At 38.7% G+C, this 13678-nt stretch overlaps 1 protein-coding gene across 2 annotated transcripts in view; it reads left to right on the plus strand.

Annotated features, from left to right (window-relative positions):
• The window catches only part of VKORC1L1 (vitamin K epoxide reductase complex subunit 1 like 1), a 61847-nt gene that overhangs the window by 42030 nt on the left and 6139 nt on the right, over positions 1-13678 (plus strand). The window contains exon 2 of one of the 2 annotated variants that reach the window (XM_004268746.3): positions 11233-11342. The exons of the other annotated variant lie outside the window; for it this stretch is intronic. Coding sequence (XP_004268794.1) covers positions 11233-11342 — 110 coding nt within the window. The remainder of the gene's footprint in view (positions 1-11232; positions 11343-13678) is intronic. 2 annotated transcript variants of the gene reach the window in all.

Consider the following 13678-nt stretch of genomic DNA (forward strand, 5'->3'; position numbering starts at 1 on the left):
TTTTTTTCCCCTGAGAATTGGTCACTTTTTCTTTTTTCGGTTCGTTGTACGTCATATAATTTTGGAATATATCCTCGACTCATTTGGAATGTATCTTGAATATTTTGGCTTCTGTTAAAATCTTGAGAATATTGATTTTTGTTTTAACACGCAATCAAACCAGTTAGATTAAGACTACAAGTTCTACCTCCTCTGTGGGCGATAGTTTCAATGTCACTTCCATTTTCAAAGCCTTTGCCCTCACATGCCCCACTCAATAGTCAGTCTTCATCTTGAGTGGTGTTTAGTTCTCAAAGACTTTGGTGGGCTTCTTTGGTTCTGTTCCATGGTTTTGCAGCTCAGGGGTGTTAGTTGCTACACAAAATTAGGAGATCCTTTCTTTGGCTTCCTCCTTGCTGGGATTTTCTTCCTAACCTCTGGTTCCCAGCGGCCCCTTTTCCAGTTTCTCTAGCTAGAAAGACAGGTTTCTCACAGAGCATTTTACTCCCCTTGCTGTCATATAGTTCCACATGACAGATTTCACCCTCAGGGTAAAGCAGTGAGAGAAAAGAGAACAAAAATGACAGGATTCCCCTTACTTGCTTAAGACCACAGGGGCCCCTTTTCTCATTTCTTCCAGGCAGAGACAGGTTTTCTCTCAATTTGAGGTACCTGGACTGTCATCCCTGAGCTGCAGTTTCAGAACCCTTGCTCACCTTTAAGCAAGGCCAGGAGGGAAAAAATAATATAAACACAAACTGTGGTTGCCCCCCTCACACTACTCAGCTCACATGGGTCCCTTTTCTTCATCTTCTAGCCAGAAAGAGGGGCTTTTTTTGGCTGTCTACTACCCTTGGGCAATTCTGAAACTTGAGCTACTCTTGCTTCGAAGGCAGAAGATAGAAGAGGGGAAAACCCCCAGAAAACTCCACAGTACTGGTTGTTCAAGTTTCAACTTCTCTCCCCTGTTCACTTACTGTTTTTACTTTTTAGAGTTCTCAGGTGGTTGGTTTTCATATTCTTTCCAATTTTCAGTTGTAATCAGTGAGAGAGAGAGGCTATGGTGGGCATAATCTATTTTGTCCAGCACTGGAATTGGCATTCATTTTTTTTATTATAAATTTATGTATTTATTTTTGGCTGCATTGGGTCTTCGTTGCTGCGCGCAGGCTTTCTCTAGTTGCAGCGAGTGGGGGGGCTACTCTTCGTTGTGGTGCACGTGCTTCTCATTGCGGTGGCTTCTCTTGTTGTGGAGCACAGGCTCTAGGCATGAGGGCTTCAGTAGTTGTGGCTCACGGGCTCTAGAGCACAGGCTCAGTAGTTGTGGTGCACGGGCTCAGTTGCTCTGCAGCATGTGGGATCTTCCCAGACCAGGGCTCGAACCTGTGTCCCCTGCATTGGCAGACAGATTCTTAACCACTGCACCACTAGGGAAGTCCCAGCATTCATATTTTTAATGCCTTGGTCTACAGATGACTTGACAGTTAAGGGTCCTCAGACATTTGAGAAAAGTCTTCAGTGTGAGAGACAGATACACATAGACACACACCAAGGAACTCAGAGGAAACAGAAAATGAAGCTGCCTGAAGTAAACTTAAAATAAACATAAATGGTTTTATCTCATTAAATCTGAGAAAAAAAAGTGGTTACCCAGAAACAAAGCAAGATGCTATTTATGTAAAAGGAACCATCAGAGAATAAGAATCCAGTGTATGGTAGCAATAAGTTTAATAAATGAATTAAGATTACTTGGAAGATTTCATCATGTTAATCTCCTAGAAAATGGAACCAAAGGAAAGAGAGATGGCAAATAGAAGGAAAAGTAAAAGAAAATTAGAGGTTCTGTTTTAGAAGTCCAGCAGTTGCCTAAATCATATGTGAAAATTGTCTGTACTGAAGAACACAAATTTCTATACTGAAAGAGCCTACTAAGGGCCCTTCACAATGAATGACTGAAGACCCACAACAAGGCACATCCTTTGTGAAATTTTATATCACTAGAATTAACATGCAGTTTCTTAACGCTTCATGGAGGGACAAAAACAGGTCATATTCAAAGGTCAGAGTGGCATCAGATTTTTCAAGGACCAACTCTGGAAGTAGGTTAGTGGAACAATGTCTTTAAAAATTCTGAAGGAAAATTATTTTAAATTTGTAATTATATACCCAAACAAAATGTCAGTCCAGTGTGATGGTAGAAGAAATATATATATATATATATATATATATATATTCTTTGACCGTGCCGCATGGCTTGCAGGATCTCAGTTCCCCAGCCAGGGACTGAACCCGGGCCACGGCAGTGAAAGCCCTGAATCCTAACCACTAGGCCACCAGGGAACTCCCTAGAAAGATATTTTTAGACTTTCAACATCTCAGAAATTTTACCTCTAGTATGTGTTTTCTCAAGGAAGCTGTTAGAAGATTGTTTCACCAAAACAGATGCTTAAACTCAGGGGGAAAGGAGCATGCCAAACCTAAGAAATGAAAGATTCAGTGTAGGGAAGAGATTGGAAGTCTTAGGATGACAGCTGTGCAGCAAGCCCAGAGAGCAGCCAGCCCAAATCAAGTCCTCTGGAGTGGATCAGGAAGGTCAAGGGTTACAGGGAAGGTGTCTCCAGGGGAAAAAGTGCAATTCATAGATTTTTTAAAAAATTATTTATTTATTTATTTATGGCTGCGTTGGGTCTTTGTTGCTGTGTGCGGGCTTTCTCTAGTTGCGGTGAGTGGGGGCTACTCTTCGTTGTGGTGCGCGGGCTTCTCATTGCGGTGGCTTCTCGTTACTGAGCACGGGCTCTAGGCTCGCAGGCTTCAGTAGTTGTGGTGCACGGGCTCAGTAGTTGTGGCTTGTGGGCTCTAGAGCGCAGGCTCAGTAGTTGTGGGGCACAGGCTTAGTTGCTCCATGGCACGTGATATCTTCCCGGACCAGGGCTCAAACCCGTGTCCCCTGCGTTGGCAGGCGGATTCTTAACCACTGCGCCACCAGGGAAGTCCTTACATATATTTATAAGTGAAAATAATTTTTTTTTTTTTTATTTTGGCCATGCCGCACGGCATGTAGGATTGGGATCTTAGTTCCCCAACCAGGAGAGAATATTTTTAAGTGGTATGTGTAAGCAAGCATCTCAACAAATTCTTCCTCAGAGTAAGGAAAATACCAGAGGAACTCCTTTTTTTTTTTTGCGGTATGCGGGCCTCTCACTGTTGTGGCCTCTCCCGTTGCGGAGCACAGGCTCCGGACGCGCAGGCTCAGCGGCCATGGCTCACGGGCCCAGCCGGTCCGCGGCATGTGGGATCTTCCCGGACCTGGGCACGAACCCGTGTCCCCTGCATCGGCAGGCGGACTCTCAACCACTGCTCCACCAGGGAAGCCTTCCTGAATGTTTTAATCATGATATTAGAGCCTTGGTAGATTTTCCATGATGAAAGATTGTTTGCAGTAAAATTTATCAAATGCTTTTTGTCTGTTGAGATTATTATATGGTTTTTTCTTTCATTCTATTAATGTGATGACACATTGATTTGCATATATTGAATCATCCTTGCATCCCGAATGTAAATTCCTCTTGTTCACGGTGAACGGTCCTTTTAATATGCTGCTGAATTTGGTTTGCTAGTAATACTTTTTAAAATAAATTTATTTATTTATTTATTTATTTTGGCTGCACTGGGTCTTCGTTGCTGCACGCAGGCTTTCTCTGGTTGCGGCGAGCGGGGCTACTCTTCATTGCAGTGTGCGGGCTTCTCATTGTGGTGGCTTCTCTTGTTGCGGAGCATAGGCTCTAGGCGCGCGGGCTTCAGTAGTTGCAGTACACGGGCTCAGTAGTTGTGGCTTGTGGGCTCTAGAGCGCAGGCTCAGTAGTTGTTGTGCACGGGCTTAGTTGCTCCGCGGTATGTGAAATCTTCCCGGACCAGGGCTTGAAACTGTGTCCCCTGAATTGGCAGGCGGATTCTTAACCACTGTGCCACCAGGGAAGTCCCTGCTAGTAATATTTTATTGACAGTTTTTGCATCTATATTAATCTGGGTATTGGCCTGTAATTTTCTTTTCTGGTAGTATCCTTTTTTGGCTTTGGTATCAGGATTATGCTGGCCTCATAAGATGAGTTTGGCCTCTTCAAATTTTTTGGAAGACTTTGAGAAAGATTGGCACAAAATTAACCATTTTAGAAGGTACAGTGACATTTAGTATACTTGCAGTGTTGTGCAATCATCATCTCTATCCATTTCCAAAACATTTTGGTTACCCCCAAAGGAGATACTGTACCAGTTAAGCAATCACTTCTCACTTCCCCCTCTCCCAGCCCCTGGCAACCACAAACCTACTTTCTGTCTCTATGGATCTGTCTGTTCTGGAACTCTCATATAAATGTGATCTTTTGTGTCTGGCATTTTTCACTTAGCATAATGTATTCAAGGTTCATCCATGTTGTAGCATGTATCAGTACTTCATTCCTTTTTATGGCTGAATAATATTCCATTGTATGGATATACTGTGTTTTGTGTATCCATTCACCAGTTAATGGGCATTGAGTTGTTTCCATCTTTTGGCTATTGTGAATAGTGCTGCTGTGAACAAGTACTTGTACTTTCTTGAATACCTGTTTTCAAATATTTGGGGTATATACCTAGGAGTGGAATTGCTGAGTCATATGGTAATTCCATGTTTAACTTTTTGAGGAACCAAAAAATTGTTTTCCTCAGCAGCTGCTCCATTTTACCCACCAGCAGTATACAAGGGTTCCAGTATCTCCACATCCTCGCCAACATTTGTTATTTTCTTTTTTTTAAAAAAAGTTATAGCCATGGAATCTATAAAAATATAATTTATTAAAAGGTATATTATTTATTTTATTGAGGTATAATTGACATATCATTTTAGGTGTACAATGCATTGATTTGATATTTGTATATATTGCAAAATGATCACCATAATAAGTCCAGTTAACATCGATCACCATACATAGGTATACAAAATTTTTCTTTTCTTTTTTTTTTTTTTTTTTTTTGCGGTACGTGGGCCTCTCACCATTGTGGCCTCTCCCATCGTGGAGCACAGGCTCCGGACGCGCAGGCTTAGTGGCCATGGCTCATGGGCCCAGCCGCTCCGCGGCATGTGGGATCTTCCAGGACTGGGGCACGAACCTGTGTCCCCTGCATTGGCAGGCGGACTCTCAACCACTGCGCCACCAGGGAAGCCCCAAAATTTCTTTCTTGTGATGAGAACTTTCAAGATCCACTTACCTAGCTACTTGCAAATATACAATACAGTAGTCTTAACTGTAGTCACCATACTATACATTATATCCCCAGGGCTTATTCATTTTGTAACTGGAAATTTGTACCTTTTGACTCTCTTTACCAGTTTTGCCCACTCCCTCCCTGAGGCAACCACCAATCTGTTCTCTATATCCATGAGCTCAATTTTTTTGTTCATTTGTTATTTGTTGTTTTTTTAGGTCCCACATATAAGTGAGATCATACAGTATGTTTCTTTTTTTGTGTGACTTATTTCATTTAGCATAATGCCCTCAAGGTCCATCCATGTTGTTGCAAATGGCAAGCTTTCATTCTTTTTTATGGCTGCATAATATTCTATTATATATATATTATCTCACACACACACACACACACACACACAGAGCCAGCACATTTCCTTTATCCATTCATCCATTGATGGACATTTAGGTTGTTTCCATGCCTTGGCTATTGTAAATAATGTTACAGTGAACATAATACACATCTTTTCCAGTTAGTGTTTTTGTTTTCTTTGGATAAATACCCAGTAGTGGAATTGCTGGATCATGTGGTAGCTCTATTTTTAGTTGTTTGAGGAACCTCCATACTGTTTGCCATAGTGGCTGCACCAATTAACATTCCCACCAACAATGTACAAGGGTCCTCTTTTCTCCATATCCTCACCAACGCTTATTTCTTGTCTTTTTGATAGTAGCCACTCTAACAGGTATGAGGTGTTATCTCATTGTGGTTTTGATTTATATTTCCCTGATGACTAGTGATGTTGAATACCTTTTCATGTACTTGTTAGCCATCTGTCTTCTTTGGAAAAATGTCTATTTAGTTTCTCTGCCCATTTAAAAAGTCAGATTGTTTGGTTTTTTGCTATTGTGTTGTGTGAGTTCTTTATATATTTTGGGTATTAACCCCTTATCAGATATATGATTTGCAAATATTTTCTCCCATTCAGTAGGTTGCCTTTTCATTTTGTTGATGGTTCCTTTTGCCCTGCAGCAGCTTTTTAGTTTGATGTAATCCTACTTGTTTATTTTTGTTGCCTTTGCTTTTGGTGTTAAATCCAAAGAATCATTGCCTAGACTAATGTCGAGGAGCTTACTGCCTATGTTTTCTTCTAGGAGTATTATGGTTTCAGTTCTTACATTCAGGTCTTTAATCCATTTTGAGCTAATTTTTGTGTATGGTGTTTGATGTGGCTGTCCAGTTTTCCTAGCACCATTTATTGAAGACATTATCCTTCCCCATTTTATATTCTTGGCTCCTTTATCATAAATTAATTTACCATATATATGTGGGTTTATTTCTGAGCTCTCTATTCTGTTCCTTTGATCTATGTGTCTCTTTTTTATGCCACTGCCATACTGATTTGAATGCTGTACCTTTGTAGTATAGTTGAAAATCAGAGACTGTGATGTCTCCAGCTTTGTTCTTCTTTCTCGACATTGCTTTGGCTGTTCAGGGTCTTTTGTGATTTCACAAAAATTTTAGGATTGTTGTTCTATTTCTACTTTATCTCACCCCAGTTTTTAAAATTTTGTCTGATCTGTGATTTGTTTTTTGTTGCGGGGGGGAGAATTGGTCAAAAGCAGTGATTTTTCAAACTTTTTGATGTCAGAACCCCTTTATATCTTTAATAATTATTGAATACCCCTAAAAGGTTTTGTTTGTGTGAGTTATATCTTTGTGGGGTTTATTTATTTAAATATTTATTTATTTTTTAAATTTTTGGCTGTGTTGGGTCTTCGTTGCTGTGTGCGGGCTTTCTCTAGTTGTGGTGAGTGGGGGCTACTCTTCGTTGCGGTGTGTGGGCTTCTCATTGTGGTGGCTTCTCTTTGTTGCAGAGCACGGGCTTCAGTAGTTGTGGTACATGGGCTCAGTAGTTGTGGCTCACGGGCTCTAGAGCGCAGGCTTAGCAGTTGTGGAAAGATCCCACATCCACTGCATGTGGGATCTTTCTGGTCCAGGGATCGAACCCATGTCCCCTGCGTTGGCAGGCAGATTCTTAACCACTGCGCCACCAGGGAAGCCCCTATATCTTTGGTATTTACTGTATTAGAAGTTACAAACTGAGAAATTATTTAAATATGTATTCACTCATTGAAATGTAATAAACCCATTACATGTTAACAAAATATTTTCATGAATAATAACTTTTTCCAAACACACACACACAAAATAGTGGAAAGACTGCCTAGTTTCTCTTATTGCAAATCTCTTTAAAGCCTGCCATAAGATAAGACTGTTGGATTCTCATATCAGCTCCTATATTCAGTCTATTGCATTATCACATGTGTTGCATGTAGCCTTTGGAAAACTCCCCTATACACTTATGAGAGAATGATAATGAAGGAGGCAAAGAATGTCTTAGATTTATCCTCAGGGACCTAGGATACCCAAGTTGGAGAGCAATTGGTTTTAAGATTTGTTGTTTCTGGCAAAATTAGGAGTGTTTAGAAACCTTTCAACAATTTCTCATAATACCTAGGGAAGAGGTATGGGTTGTTTATGCACCCAAATACAGAATATCCAAGGAAGTTACTATTTGGGTCAAAGATGATCCTTTTTTTAGAGTCAGAGATTAAAGAGAAGTTCTCATTTGCATAATCACTTCACTGATTTTATTCAATAGTATACTGAAGCAAAATGAACATCTGTATAAGTGGTACTTTAAGAAAACATTTCTTTTTGCTCCGTTGATTAATATCCCATCTTGTTCCATAAAGTACTTGGGGCATATAATTAGTATAATAGAGTTTTGAATATAGATGGGACAAGAAGAAAAAGGTTAGAAACTAAGATAAAGCCAAGCATAAAGTTAGCACATAAAATTTATTTCATATACTTTTGTATAGCTTTTAGAAGTGGGAGAAAACTACAGTATTTTCAAATGTTCCAACTTGAAAAAAAGATTCACTAAGTGTTTTTAATTACTCACACCATCCTTAGCAATTGTGAAGTATAGTGTCATTTATGAAAATCTGCTCTTATTCACCTTTCCTAGGAAAATAATCTTATGTAATGCCAGTCTACTTTGCTAGTGATTTCACTTGCTAACAGTTATTCCATCAGCCTTATCAAAGTTTATTAAGCATTATTCAACTTTATTAATTGTATTTATCAAGGAATTAAGCTATTATTCTGTTTGGTTGAAAATGCTGGAATGGTAACTGCATTTTATAACTTAATGCAACATGAGAGAAAGAGCACAACACTGCGATCCAAGAGACCAGAGATCTAATTTTGGTTCCGAGACTGGATTCCTACAAGCCTAGGCAGCCACGTGCATTTTGCTCATGGGTGGAGAGGAGTGTGGATTGCTGGAAAGAGACTAACAATTTAATTTGGGAGATGGAAGCACTCTGTAGAATGTTGAGGTGTTTTTTTGTTTTGTTTTTTTTATGAACGGTACTTACATTCTCACTTCACACTCCTGGAATTACTTCACACTCCAGAATTACTGTACCAGGACTAGTATACCAGGATTACAATTTGTATACCAGGGTTACTCAGGTGTATGTATTTGTCAAAATTACACAGTTAAGATTTGTGCATTAAATATATGTACATTTTACCTTAAAAAATCTAAAAATAATCATCAGGTGGTTGGGGGTAGAGGTGGAGATAAAACAAGAAAGGCACAATTTTCGAAACTGGGTGATAGGGACCTAAGGTTATTACACTGTTCTTTTCACTTTATGTATATACATTTGAAGCTTTCCATGTCAAAATGTTTGTATTTTTTTTAAAGCAACATTTTGGTCTACCATATTAGAAGGTCAAAAGATAGCATTTAAAACTGATAAATCAAGAAATGGCAGTGTAAGCGTATTATTTAGAAACGTGGAAGTAAATAGAAGGGAAAAACAGTTAAAAGGTATCAAAGTGGTTGCCTATGGGGATCAGAGCTGAGTGTGGAGAGGCCTGGAGTAGGAAATATCTCTATTTTGTTTTATAAGGCTTTTAGTGTTACTTGATTTTTAAACCTTATGCATGTATTACTTTGATAAAATGATGCATTCATTCTATGGATTACTGCTTTGCTTTCAAGGAAAATATCCACAGGATCATATGTGAATAATTAGGCATAGACCAATGCTTAGAATATAAAAATTCTGTTTATGTATGATAATTCTGGCACTATGCCCAGTTATTTCCATTGCCAAAGTTGGTGATTTACATTTGAATTCCTACTTCAGATGAGTAGGGCTTCAAAGTGTGATTGCATAGTTTGTCCCTGCCCTCCTGCAGTTTGGTCTTTACACAATAGTCAAGAGCGATCATAAATAAGCTTATATTACTCTCCTGTTTAAAAGCCACTGACTGCCTTCCCATTGCAGTTAGAATAGAATTCAAACTCTTCATCATGGCCTACAAACAAGGCTATAAATTATATAAATGATGGAACGGTGCCTCATTCTCTTGCCACTCTCCCTCATCAGTGTCAGCCTTGATGGTCTTCTTTTACACACTCATAGCTCTTTCCAGGCCTTTGTACTTGGCATTCCTCATGAGATTAACTGCTTCAGGATTTCTTCAGGATTTAATTCCTGCAAAAGGCCTTCCCTGACCATCTAGCTGGAGTAGCTCCTTCCACCCCTTCTCCGTCTAGAGCAGTGGTGCGGAGTGTGGTCCTCAGACCAGAAGCATGAGCATCACATGGGAGCATTTTGTTTTGTTTTGTTTGGAAATGCAGTCCTACACCCCACCACAGACCAGCTGCAGTAAAATCTGCATTTTAACAAAACTCCAAGGTGATTGCATGCAGTTTAAAATTTTCAAAAGCTCTGATGTAGAATAACCCACCTTCTCAACTTTCCTGTGTATCTGTTAATAGTGCATCCATTTCTGAAGATAAGTTAGTCATTTACTTGCCTATTACTTTTCCCTAAATGGAATATGAGCCCCACAAGGGCACCACTTTGACTTGTTCACTCGGGACAAGTCAGCACCTGACCCACTGTCTGCACCTGGTACACACTCAATGAGTATTTGATGTGTAAAAGAATAAACACATATGATTGAGATTATTTTGCGTTCCTTGATGCATATAATTGTATAATAACATCTTCATGGTTCTCACTTGCTTGTAAAACTAGGGTTATCTCCCAACATCATCATTATGAAGAAATTTCACTCTCTTTCTTAGACACTAAAGTCGTGTGACTAGTAAGGAATCACTTATTTATCCTTATTTTCAGGTAGTTTATCTTCAGAACCCAAGTTTAGATTTTATTGAGTAATTTGCTACAGACTGAAAACATTTTCTTTTTGGTATTTTAAAAAGCACTTTCATTCATAGTTAAAGTTATTATCAAAGGTTTTTATCCAAAGTAAATGTTAGTTTGATATTTGTATCAAATTTTATTAAATCAGAATTTAATTTTTAATAAGCAAAAAAGATTCTGAAAATGTAAAGTCAAATGCAACATTTTCAGTTAAATTGCAAATAAAAACTAATGGGGCAAATAATGTATCAACTTTTTACTCTTGAGATAAGATTCTAGGGAAAGACTTTAAGTTTCTGATATTCTATCGTACATTTAAATGTATGTTCCCAGGATATGTTTCCTCATGCATGTCCCGGTCAGGAAGCAACATTATGGTCTGTTAGGAGAGCTTACATCAGTGACTTTTAACTGGTGGTGATTTTGCCCCCAGGGGACATTTGGCAATGGCTGACGACATTTTGGGAGGCACAGCTGGCAGGCGGGTGGAGGCCACGGATACTGCTGAACATCTTGTAAGGCACTGAATAGCCCCCCACCACAAAGAAGCGTTTAGTCCAGCATGTCAGTGGTGCTGCTGCTAAGAGACCCTGGCTTACATCGAAAGAGCCCTTCCTCTGCAAATACTAATGCTGTCAGGAAAAGAGACTATATAGAAATGGGCAATTTAGAGATTCAGATGGGTATGTGGGCATGATATGCTCAGATAATTCTACATTTTTTAAAATAGGAAAATTCAAGTATAGGGTTACTGGTTTTCTTTATTTTACAGATGGGGTCGAGGATTTGGTCTTTTGGGTTCCATTTTTGGAAAGGATGGTGTATTAAACCAGCCAAACAGTGTCTTTGGACTTATATTTTATATACTACAGTTATTACTTGGTAAGTATTTTACAGCAAAATACAAAAATAAGTTCGTTATATTTCATTTAGTACTTTGTGTCTTTGCCCTGATGTGTCTTTATATTAAATAAAAGCATATGTTAGTGATAGAACAACTGGTTTGTAACACATTTTGGTGTTGTGAAAACTTGGTTCACTAAGATTTTGACAAAGCTCATGCTGAACGTGGTATCTGTTGGTGTTTAATCAGGGATAGCAGCATCCCATAATGTCTAGAAAAACAAGTCCCATTCAGGGAAATTATTACTCCAAACAGTTTGCCCTGGAAACCTTTTCCCTTGTTATTTTGTATACTCTGTAGCTATTTTAAAATATTATGCATTGAGAAAACATTAATGGTATATGATATTCAGTCATAATTCCATCACCTTTACATAGCCACTATTGCCATTGTAGTCTACTTCTTTCGCTTAATTTTATGTGAACTCTCTTATATTGTCTATCCTCTTAAGTGTTTTATTATTGTGAACATCAAGGCTTCAGATTTTTTAATATCCTAAATAACACTGCACTGATCAACTTTGTTTAAAGTCCCCTTCTCATACCCCCTTCCCTCTTTGAATTATTTCTGCAAAATAAATATCTAACTGTAGGATGAAAGAATCAACAAACAAAGATTTTTTTTTGGTATGGATTTTAATAGGTATAACCAAACTGCTTTTCCCTCAGTTGTCAGGTTTCCCCAAAGCTTCATCTATCCTCATTTTTTAAAGTTTTTTCTGTAAAATTTCTAATTCAGCAGTTACATATTAGTAGCCATTATTTTAATTTTACTGTACTTTAATTTACTTTTATTGCCAATTTAGTTATTGGGATCCTGATAATAGTACACTTCATATTTGTTACAGACATTTTACCCATTCTTTAGCCTTTTTAATGTCAGTTTCGTGAGTTCTGATTGTACAAGCGTTTTCATACTTTTAGAGTTAAATCTATCCTTTTTTGTCCTTGCATTTCAGTTGTTAATATTTTATCCTGTTATCTGCCAGGTCTTCTGTCTAGGTGCAGTAGATTTATTACAAGGCAAATTGTGTATCAATTTTTCTCAATACATCCGTCATGTTTGCCCAATTCCGTATCTGTATATCCTGCAGAAATATGAAAATACGCACAAGAATATTCACAGCAGTACAGTTTAAAATAGCAAAAAACTGGAAGTAGCTTAGCAAAACGTAATGGTTGAATAAATTAGGTTACAAGCATACTAGAAAATACTATGTAGCCATTGAAGGGAAAAGTAGGTATACAAACCCTGGAAGATATAGACATAGTTTAGTGAAAAAAGCAAGTTGTGGTATAATAGATGTAGGATAAATATATGTTCATATATATGCATGTAAATGCACAGAAAATGGTGTGGTTGGGGGCTGGGGTGGAGACTTTCACTTTTATTCCATTTAATTGTTTTGTTTGGATTTCTGAAGAATATAAAGTATAAGCCCATATTAAAATAACCTAAGAAAAGCTTTGACTGTGTTAATTCTTGGAGATAGGGGTTGAACAAATTTGTTTACAATATTTAATTTGTTAATTTCATTATATACACATTTTAAATCATGTGTATCATATGCATCTTTATAAATTTATTTTTAAATTTATTTTTATTTATTTGTTTTTGGCTGCGTTGGGTCTTCATTGCTGCGCGCGGGCTTTCTCTAGTTGTGGCGAGCGGGGGCCACTCTTCGTTGCGGTGCGTAGACTTCTCATTACGGTGGCTTCTCTTATTGGGGAGCACAGGCTCTAGGCACGCGGGCTTCAGTAGTTGTGGCTTGCGGGCTTTAGAGCGCAGGCTCAGTAGTTGTGGCACACAGGCTTAGTTGCTCCGCGGCATGTGGGATATTCCCGGACCAGGGCTCGAACCCGTGTCCCCTGCAGTGGCAGGTGGATTCTTAACCACTGCACCACCAGGGAAGTCCCCATATGTATCTTTTCTATTCACATTTTATGCATTCACATGCATTTTTAGTGTCAGTGTCTTTACCACTGTGGCACATTTGAACTCCTCAAACATTGTTTTCCAGAGCACATCATCTTCACTTCCTTCTAAGTTGTTCTAGATACAGCCTTTTTTGGTTTTGTTTTGTTTTTGGCCGCGCCTCTCAGCTTGCGGGATCTTAGTTCCCTGACCAGGGATTGAACCCAAGTCACCACAGTGAAAGTGCCGAGTCCTAACCACTGGACTGCCAGGGAATTAGCTCTTTTAATCTGCACAACAGTCTTCGGAGGCAGTCATGATTATCATCACAGTTTTACAGTTAAGGAAAAGAGTTGCAGAGAGAGAGTAAATAACTCGCCCATATCATTTTGAAATGAAA

This window comes from Orcinus orca, chromosome 16 (genome assembly GCF_937001465.1).
Source record: "Orcinus orca chromosome 16, mOrcOrc1.1, whole genome shotgun sequence".
NCBI classification, from domain to species: domain Eukaryota; kingdom Metazoa; phylum Chordata; class Mammalia; order Artiodactyla; family Delphinidae; genus Orcinus; species Orcinus orca.